At 40.3% G+C, this 10,602-nt stretch overlaps 1 protein-coding gene across 1 annotated transcript; it reads right to left on the reverse strand.

Moving 5' to 3' along the window:
* Positions 1–952: 952 nt before the first annotated feature.
* Positions 953–9,391, reverse strand: LOC149814260 (Leucine-rich repeat protein kinase family protein). The gene is made up of 11 exons (XM_089988553.1): positions 9,041–9,391; positions 7,999–8,131; positions 7,697–7,768; positions 5,360–5,503; positions 5,197–5,268; positions 5,058–5,117; positions 3,979–4,052; positions 3,743–3,892; positions 3,213–3,551; positions 2,398–2,789; positions 953–1,646 (listed from the first exon to the last, which is right to left on the reverse strand). Exons 1-11 carry the CDS (start codon positions 9,147–9,149, stop codon positions 1,332–1,334), a joined length of 1,860 nt encoding a protein of 619 aa, XP_089844679.1. The 5' UTR covers positions 9,150–9,391; the 3' UTR covers positions 953–1,331.
* Positions 9,392–10,602: the final 1,211 nt, after the last annotated feature.

The raw sequence follows: 10,602 nt of genomic DNA on the forward strand, positions 1-10,602 counted from the left end.
CCCCACAGCTGACAGGCTGTACCCCAGAGATGGAGGGCAGTTAGGTGCAGCGTGCAATGTGATCGCACCTGATCTGCCCTCCCTGCTAGGTGGGTCGGCTTAAGTCAATCAAGCTGAAGGATGTTGAAAGTTTGATACCTGGTTGCATGCTCCTTCCCACGAAGCCAACACAGCAGGGAGCAGGCTCCTTCATTTGGTGGGGGGGTTTACGCCACTGTCCGGGTGTGGCGACCATAACTGGCAAGACGTACCATTGGGCATGGCGTTATTGTCACACAAAGATGGTCATGTAGGATAAGCGCCACACATATCAAGGCAAGAGAACACACAAGAATGCCCTACTCCATGTTACTTGACAGAAGCAAACATGAAATGGAACACAAAATGAGGACAAGACTTGGTAAAGTTCTTCACAAAAAGTTTGAGATGACATTAAGACAATAAGAGTGGAAAGCTCTCTTAAGGTAGGACGCACAGCTGATTGATAGCTTATGTGGCTAATTGATTGAGCAAATAGGCAAGCCAGTAGGTGTGGAACCCATGGACTCGAGCCAATAAATGTAAATTGCGAAGCAATCAATAATCATAATCAGAGTTTGCAAACCAACATACAGATCTGGTGTATCGTGCCGTAACAAGTGTGTGTGACTCACAAGGTCAGTCATGCTTGGGTCTCCAAGACTATGCTTTCAGTTTTCGAGGCACAATCCAATCCAGAGACCAAAATGTGAACAGCAGAGGCAGCCTTTGCACTATAGAAACCCGTGCAGGCAACCACAAAAATAAACAGCAAAGAGCATCACAAAACACAAGGTTTCTGTCATGTTTATATATACATGGTGACAAAATCTCATCAAAACTAACTTAAAATTTTAGCAGATATAAAAAGTAAAAAAATATATATGTGAATAAAAAATAAATTCTTAACATTCATCCAAAACCATATATGTTGCTATAAAATCGCAATATTTTCACTAAATAAAATCATGACATTCTGAAAGCATCATGATTTTAACAGCATTTTCAACTTTTACAGAATTATCTCATCTTCCCTAATACAATAGACTATTTTGTTCCCAGGCAGTATTCCCGAAATATTCCACAAGACAGCATACCAGTTTAAATCTACACAGTTACAAGTTCGAACTATGGGATTAGAATCATTGCTTTCCTCTTCCACTTGAAACACATCTATCATAGACATTTGAATTAAAGGGATAAACAAAGGATACAAAAGCTTCAACAAAGCTTTTGCTTGAAACTTGTGTATGAAGTATCAAAAAACATAGAAGCTCTGCAAGAGCTCTATTTACATGAAACAAGCATTGATATCATCGAGGACCAGAGAGCTCCATTGCTTCAATCACAAACGAAGATGCTTCACAACCATCTATGGAGTTTGTAGGAATGCTGTAAGTACTCTGACAAGGGGCCTGTGACTGTGATTCCTCCGGACGTTCTGCTGTTGACGACGCATCTCCCAGCATCTTTACAACTTCAGACATTGTTGGCCTCGACCCAGGATGAGATTGGGTGCATGATATAGCAACTGTGGCCACTCTCTCGAGTTCTAATGCATCAAATGAACCATTAAGATCTTTGTCCACCAGGAGTTCCAGTCTGTTCTCTTCATGGATGGACTTGACCTATTACGTTACAAAGGATCCGTCACTAGTTTCAAACTTTTCTCAACATAGCAATCATGTAATGGCAAAGGAAGCAAATTGTCCAAACAGAAGTCTGAAGCATAATATGAGAAAAAGCAGAACACTTAAGATATGGCATGCTACAAAAAAGTTTGATACATCACAACAATGACAGACTGACTTCACACGAACTGCCTAATATCAGGGAACAGAATGCAGCAGTAGAACACATCAAAGGATCCAAAAACCGAGTTGAAGTTCAAGCAACATAAACTGAATCCAAGTTCATACCACAGGGACCTTGGCAAACAAAAGGCGCCGTAAAAGAAAAAAAATTCAATTGATTTTGGCACTGACGAAGTGAATTGCCACCACTTGCATATATTAACACTCACTGGTTTTAGATCCTAGACAGTACCTGACTGGGGTCGATAATTTAAACCTCCAGGCAAATATTGGGCAAAGGCCTAAATGGCAAACTTGGGCAATTCATTAAATAAACATTTCCAATAATATTAGTAAAAGTAACAAAATTGATTTTCTTGAAGGAATTCTAAAGGAAAAAGAAAATGAGAAGCGTATCAATAGGAAATCAAAATGCCCAATTGTTTAAGGAATTCTAAGGCAAAAGAAAAGGAGAAGCATATCGTTATGAAATCAAAATGCCAAACTTGGAAAACCTAAGAGTGCATGGTATAGAGAAAAGCAAACCTCTGTTACATGATGTGAAAAGCAAATAATCTTAGCTTACCCAATCAAGAAACATCCCTTTCTGGTACAGAGCATTCCCAGCACCCAATGCTCCCTGCCCAGTTATAAGTTCCAAAAGCAGCATGCCAAAACCAAAGACATCTGTTTTTTCTGACGACTGCCCTGTGGATAGGTACTCTGGTGCAATATGACCAACTGTGCCCCGGACAGCAGTTGTGACATGTGAGTCCCTCCTGTCTAAAAGCTTTGCCAGACCAAAATCACCAACCACAGCTTCAAAACTTTCATCAAGCAAGATGTTTGCTGCTTTCACATCTCTGTGAATGATCTTTGGGTTGCATTGCTCATGTAAGTACAATAGCCCTCTAGAAGCTCCAAGAGCTATACTCATTCTTTTACTCCAATCTAGGGTTGGCTTCCCTCGGAACTTATCTGCAAAAGGGTAGTAACTTCAGAAGAATACAAATCAAGTGAAAACACGATCAAAATTCCCTTTTACCATACTGTCTCCAGAATAACTGAGAGAGGGGGCGGAGACTTGGGCCGATTTAGGCACTAATATGCAAATAGAAAACTTCCTTTTCTGTTTCATGAGAATGTGGAACTTGTTATTCTCTTAGAATCTGGTACAGTAAATTGATAACCACAGGAGCTACATTTCGGTCAGCAGATTGTAACTTTGAGAGTTTTATTCATCTTGTATCATGTTCACCTTGACACAGATAAGACTTGTTTCCATGAATGACAACTGTGGCAAGTCAAACCACCAAGCCACACAAATTTTGTGTCAATTTGGCTTGAGCTTGCTTATTTGAGTAGGAAAAACAAAAGCAAAAGGATAGGAGGGAACCTGACCTCTTAAGCGATCAGCGACACTCCCATTTGGCATGTATGGATACAATAGCAGCCTCTCATGCGCAGTCATACAAAATCCATATAAACGCAAGAGATTCCTGTGCAGAGCCAAACCGATCATCTCTACTTCCGTCTGAAATTGAACTTGTCCAGTAAAATTGGGATCTTTTAATCTCTTGACAGCAACCACTGTTCCATCCCTAAGGAATCCTTTGTATACTATGCCAAAACCTCCTTGGCCTAAGATGTTCTTAGTATTAAAGTTATCAGTAGCAAACTGGAGCTCACGGAATGAGAACCTTTTCAAATGTCCCATATCAACTTCACAAAGGTGCCGCTCTGAAGAAATAAATAAAGATTCCATATGTAACAGTTACAAAAACTTTCATGAAAAGCATCTTTTTGGTAGCAGTAAGATTCAAACTTCAAAAGAATCAAAATTAGGGAATAGCAAGAATGCAAGTTAGTGTAAGTTGGGCTGCCAGTTCTACAATCATTCATGCCATAAATTAAATCTGCTCAATCCATACCTTCATAAGAAACAAATTCACATGCTTGGCATCCCCGCAACCAGCATAGAGCCAATACAGCTAGAATGACAAGAAAAGATAGGCTGGCAAGGCTTGCAGCAATGGCAGCAACCACCCTATGATTATGGGATTGTGAAGATGAAATTGTTTCTGCAAGCCAGCCAAGACAGAAGGATTATCTGCTTGATTCATGCCAAGAATAGAATGAAGAATTTAGTATTGTACATTGCAAGTACCATTTACTTGGTTGCGTGTATTATTACAACCTCGCAAAAACGAGTAGGTACAGAGAAACCTGTTGCCTGCAAGACTGAAAGACGGATATTTCACAAAACTAAGAGAAATATTAGGCCTCTACATGTGAGTGGTACAGCACTGAAGGAAATTGCAGGGTATATTAGGGCTCTACATGTGAGTGGCACAGCACTGAGGAAAATACCATGCAATGAGATGATCACTGACCACATTGCACATATTCTTGTGAACTACAGGGTTCCCTTCACTCTGAAAGTACAGTTATAGACTACTAAACACTGGTCCATTTCATTCATGAATGGTCCTTGGGCACTGTGTGTGTATGTGTGTGTGCATGAATGAGAGAGAGAGACCATGCATGCATATATGCCTGTGGAGCTCTGCAAGTTCTCAAGTGTTTAGAACTAGTTTACTAGGGAGTGGAGATCCATAACCATGACATTAACGATCCGAGAAACACAATATGTTACAGTTGGCTCAGGCAATGCACCCAAGTGCAGCACTGTGTCCCATGCACATTGACAAGGCAATATCTTACATTCTTGCAAGGAGCAAGCTTTCATACCAATGAAGATCTTCCGTCAACACCAAGCCACAAAGTGAAAAACATTGATGATTTCTTTACAAAAGAACTATATACATGACATGACCTTTCAGCAAAAGTCATTAGATGAGGCAGCGACTTGAGCCTCTATGAACTGCAAAATTCCATTTAACATGAAAGGAATCTTTATGTACTTCAGCTATAGCTATTTTGAAGACTCTTAACCTGAAATCTTAATTCTCGATGAGACAAAATCAAAAGTCATGATTGGGTTCGGCCCACATCAAGTCCATGGGCAGATTGATAAGCATTCAGGCTCACATTCAGTCATACCGGGGAAGAGCTTCATCTCAACCTTCATTTTCTTTTCCTTTTAAACAAATGGACTTGGCCTGCAGCTCAGGCCATCTAAATTCATTCCAAGCCACACAGCCCCCACAGTTCCCAATGGCACTGTGCAATTCAAAGGTACCAAAGAAAGCAGAAGAAAAGAAAATGTGTCTCCAATAATATTACCTGAAGTCCTTGGCAAGAATTTTAGGGACAGGACCACTCAGATTATTGAAGGATAAATCCCTGTTTCATAGCCATTTTTAGATAGAGCAATGACACAAAAAGATAAAATAATAAAACTGAACTAAGTGGGAACACATACAAGAAAGTAAGACCTGTGAGATTTGCAACAGCCAGGGGGATTTGACCAGATAATCTGTTTCTGTTAAGCCGCCTAGAAAAATCAAGCAGGGTGAAGTTCAATAATGAAATCAAAAGCTTAGAGTAACATAGAACTTGGCCACAAGTCTGCATAGATTACTTACAGGTAATTAAGACATGTTAGAAAGCCCAAGGAGCCTGGAACTTCCCCAACTAATTGATTGCCTGAGAGGTCAAGCGTTCTAAGTTTCGAGAGTTTCCCAATTTCAACAGGAATAGGACCAGTTATGTCATTATTTTGCAATAACCTATTCAAAGTGAATTTCATAAATAGGTTAGACATGAAGAGATCTCCTTATGATTATCTAATCAGTTCAATTTCTATTAAGAATACAGTAATAGCATAGAAAAATTAGTGCATGTAAACAAAATCTTTTGCTGATTTTATATTAAGATCACGTTGTGTTATAAGCATAGTCACCTGTATCTAGGGATGGCAGTGGGGCGGGGCGGGGCGGGGGACAAGGTTTCCACCCCCGCCCCGCCTCAAAATTTTATCCTCCACCCCCGCCCCGCCTCCGCGGCGGGGATGGATTTTATCCTCCACCCCCGCCTTCATCCCTGTTTCATGTCCTCCACCCCCGCCCCGTCCCCGTCCCCGTCCCCGCCCCGTCCCCGTCCCCGCCCCGCCCCCGCCCCGTCCCCGTCCCGACCCCGCCCCCGTCCCCGACCCCGCGGGATGAGCGTGCTCGTCACCGGCGCCGCTGGCTTTGTCGGCACCCACGTCTCGCTCGCCCTCCGGAAGCGCGGTGACGGTGTCGTCGGCCTCGACAACTTCAACGACTACTACGACCCCTCGCTCAAGAAGGCCCGCCGTCGAATCCTCGGCGACCACGGCGTCTTCGTCATCGCCGGCGACATCAACGACGCCCGGCTCCTGGCCAAGCTCTTCGACCTCGTCGCCTTCACCCACGTGATGCACCTCGCCGCCCAGGCCGGAGTCCGGTACGCTATCGAGAACCCGGCGTCCTACGTGCACAGTAACGTCGCCCGGCTCCAGGGTTAGGAAATTAGGGAAGGGAGTTAGGGTTAGTAAACAGTTCATCTGAGTTGGGGGCGGGGATGGGGCGGGGCCGGGACGGGGATGGGCCGGGGGCGGGGCGGGGATGGGGCGGGGCGGGGATGGGGCGGGGCGGGGCGGGGCGGGGGAACGTGCCAGTCCATCCCCGCCTCCACCCCCGGACGGGGATGGATTTTAACCTTCATCCCCGCCTCCATCCCCGTTTCATACCCTTCATCCCCGGTCCAAACGGGGCGAGGCGGGGCGGGGCCCCGCTTTCCCCCGGTCCACTGCCATCCCTACCTGTATCGTTCAAGGTAATTCCTTGGCAAGGGGTTTTCTGGGAGATATTTTCCAAAAAGTGATTATTCTCAGGAAAATCTTGAAAGCTTTTGAAATTGAAAAAAGACAAATGATAATAAGAAAGATAGGAAATAATAGGTTTTCTATTATTTTTCTTGCAAAAATAAAGTTTTTAAAATACAAAAGAAATCAAAAAATAGAAAAACTGAACTGAAAATATATAAAAAAAAGTTTTTTTATAAAAAACACAAAATATTGTGATAATATCACAATATTTTCATTTTGGCGATATTTTGAAAATATCATGATATTTTGCCGATATTATCGGCCTAGCTGAAAATGTCGATAATATCACCATATTTTCAAAATATCAGCCATATTGGTGTCTATGGCAAAAAGACAATACTGGAAAACTGTAATAATGACCAAATATGAATTAAAAAAAAATGATAATAATGACAACGACATCATTAGAATGAGTACCCAAAATTCCTCAAAGGTGCAAGACAACATCATATATGTCATAGAAGGCATTTTTCCAGAATGAGATATTAATTAAAAAATAATAATATCATCAGTGAGAAAAAAAAAAGAAACCTAAAAGTACAACATAGAAAGCAACACAGTAGGGAATTTTTTTATAGGCTGCATTCTTAGAAAAAAGAAAGAGATACAGTCAAATAGATGAGCTTCAAAACGTCTCATTTATATTGATATGCTTCATTTGATGCCCTGAAATAATAGCAGCAGCATCATAATCGCCATTATTACTTGTATCACTTCTGTTTTTATGTTTGTTTTATGATCAATGTTATTTCATTTTTTATGTTTGTTTTATGGAAAATGTTGAAATAATGACAATTATGATGATGATAGAAAACAACAAGTACAATGAAATAACATCAGCATAAACTTGTCGTATTTATGGCACCTAGCTTTGGGCCTGTTTAGCTATATCACTATTTATGGGACCTAGTGTTCAGTCATTCATATTGCCCACATTGGCAGACTTCACAATTACTCAATAGCCTAAATCCTATATAAAGAGCATGTCCTAGAAAATTAGGTCAAGACTCAAGACCATGTGCAACATCAAATGGAAGTTATTATTCAACGGAAAGATCATTTAGGAACTCACATTGTCTGCAGATGACTCAAATTCCCAATGCTACCAGAGAGAACTCCAGACAAACCCTGGCTAGGCATTTCTCTGTCAACAACATAAAAAACTCATGTAAACAAGCTTTACTCTCTTGATGATCACATCTAGCAAAGGATATATCACACACCCACCATGCACAACAAAATTTACACGCACCAAGCATCATTAATAATGCACCCAAAAAATACAAAATAATCAGAAGGCCGAAAAGGTATCCTCAAGTTGCAGAAGACAAGATCAAAAGAAAAAAAAATAGTCAGAGAACAACATAAGCCTACAATGCAATCACAAAGCCGGTTGAGTCACATCCAATCAAACTCCAAGTGCAAGGGTCAACTGAATTAATATCCCATCCATCCAACACATGCAATTTATCAACCAGGTCCTTCTTCATAGCCATCAAAGCAGCCACTGCAAATCATAAAACAACACCACATTCCTTCAGCAGTGTCACCATAATGATACGTGAATCAGTATGCTGCAAAGAGAACGAATATCAAAAGAGAACCATTTTTCCCACAAGTTTACCACCACAACCAATAATAGTAGTAGTCTGCTGCAAAGAGAACGAATATCAAAAGAGAACCATTTTTCCCACAAGTTTACCACCACAACCAATAATAGTAGTAGTCTGCTGCTGCTGCTACTACTACACTACTACTACTACCACTAATAATAATAATAATTTATCAAATAAAAATTTATGAGCCTCCAATTACCCAGTTTTCCTGAAAGGCGGGATAAACTGGGAAATTATCATTAATAAAAATTTATCAAATAACAAATTACCAACCTCCCATTAATCCATAGAGGAGTAAATGAGTGAACCCACTTTTACACAAAGGTGGTATAAATCGGGAAATCAATCTTTGTGCTCCACAATGCAATTTCTCAGCTTATCCCAAAACTTCAACGATGTTCTTCCGCTTAACAACAACAATAATTTACTAACCTCCCATTAATCCATAAAAGGGAGTACATGGGCGAACCCACTTTTCCAGAAAGGTGGAATAAATCAGGAAACCATCTTTGTGCCACACAATAAGTGGGCTCAACCTAAGCTTAAAAAGACGATCTTCCACAACACCAAATTGTCCAGACAAATGGAATAAACCACAATACCAAACAAAATAGTTTTGTTGGTATTTCTCCTCATCGATCGATGGCTAAATTCCACAACCCACATCCCACCAATTCCCAAAACATTGTTATCAAGAACAGAAAATTCAATGCCATCAATTCTGATGCAAAATCCAGAATGAGCAACCAAAAAATTTCCATTTTTTGAGAAAACAAAAACTTGGGTTTCGATTTGGGTACCTTCATAATTCACCCCCTTGGGCGACAACAAGCTATCCGACGCCGAACCGATCGCCGGAACCAAAACGGACACCAGAATTCTCAGAATCAATGAAATCACATCCCCCATCGATCCGACGATCGGAAGAATCGATTCTAGGGTTTTCTCTGATTGGATTTAACACAGGAGGGAAGAAACCAACGATTCCGATTGGATGGTGGCGGGAAAGCAGGTCTTCGCCGTATCTGTCCGGCATTAAAACGCTTCGTTTTCGTTTTTTTCTCTTTTTTTAATCGAACCCTTGGTCGGAACCACGACAAATTCGTCGGAAACATTGAATTGAAAACGAGAAAAAAATGGGAGAAATTCATAGGGATGATCGAAACCCTAATTAAGAAAACCTCCTCATCGATTTCGAGATCGGGGATGACAGGAGATTGTCGCCCACGAGTGGAGTTAGGGCTGTCAATGGGTCGGGTCAGGGTCGATCAGGACCCGCTCATACAACTGTTAACCGGGTTCGGGTTTGTCGAATTATGAAAATAGAATCTCAAGCTTGTACCAACATAATTTTAGAATATATATAGGAAAATGAGAATCTACCCGTCTCCATCCATGCCTGACCCGCACCAGGTGGTTTTTTTTTCGAAAATTTCAGTGTTTTTTCGAAATTCTAACTTTACAGTTGTGTTCAACCTGTTTGTTCATTTGAACAGTACTAGTGGATTGGTTTTCATCAGGTTTCAAAATCAACGGCCTAAAAATTTTTGAGGCTCTAAAAACCATTTTTTTCATCCAAAATGCATGATCCAAGAGTCGATTTCTAGTGAATCGATCATGCAGAACACATTCGTAAGGTCGGATTTAAAAAAAAAAATCCCATCTGGTACAGGTTGGACAGGGATGGCATTGGGTATATTACCAATATGAGTAATGTGCTAGTTCTGCTCACTTTTTTCCCTCTTAAAAATCACATTTTTTTGGTTTTTTTTTTTACATCTAACACCATAGATGTGATTTATACGTTTTGTTTAGTGAAAACCAGCTTTTTTTGGTGATTCGAAATTAATGGCTATCAAGGTATTAGTTTTTGCGGACTCATAAAAATATATTTTTTTATTGAAAAAACATGATCCAAGAGTCCATTTCTACTAAATCAAGCATGCTAAAACACATCTAATGGTTCAGATTTATCATATAAAACACTTCAAAACTATGGGGCACAACGAGAAATGAGGTCTAATATGTTCATATCTCTCTCTCTAATATATATATATATATATATATATATATATATATATATATATATATATATATATATATATATATATGGGTAACTAAAATATGTAAATCAGTCAAATACGAGAAACTGGTATGCACCAAGATTTTCATGGTTTTTTTTTTCTGTTTTCTAAAATTTCACAATACTCATGCCATCTAGATGCATGACTTTATAAAAACAAACTAGATCTTTTAAAGCTTGAAAATCAACCGCTCAAATTTTTCAAAAGCATAAAAAATCACTTGTCATGAACCGACTATGATGATCCAATAGTCTATTCCAAGCAAATAGACCACACCG

The sequence above is a fragment of the Nuphar pumila genome, chromosome 15 (genome assembly GCF_984573655.1).
Source record: "Nuphar pumila chromosome 15, dmNupPumi1.hap1.1, whole genome shotgun sequence".
Classification (NCBI taxonomy): Eukaryota; Viridiplantae; Streptophyta; class Magnoliopsida; order Nymphaeales; family Nymphaeaceae; genus Nuphar; species Nuphar pumila.

Coding starts and splice junctions, on each gene's coding strand:
- LOC149814260 (XM_089988553.1), bottom strand. CDS start 9,149: ATGGGGGATGTGATTTCATTGATTCTGAGAATTCTGGTGTCCGTTTTG. Junction 7,769..7,998: donor ACCGGCTTTGTGATTGCATT/GTAGGCTTATGT, acceptor TGTTGTTGACAG/AGAAATGCCTAGCCAGGGTT. Junction 5,118..5,196: donor CTCACAGGTCTTACTTTCTT/GTATGTGTTCCC, acceptor GCTATGAAACAG/GGATTTATCCTTCAATAATC.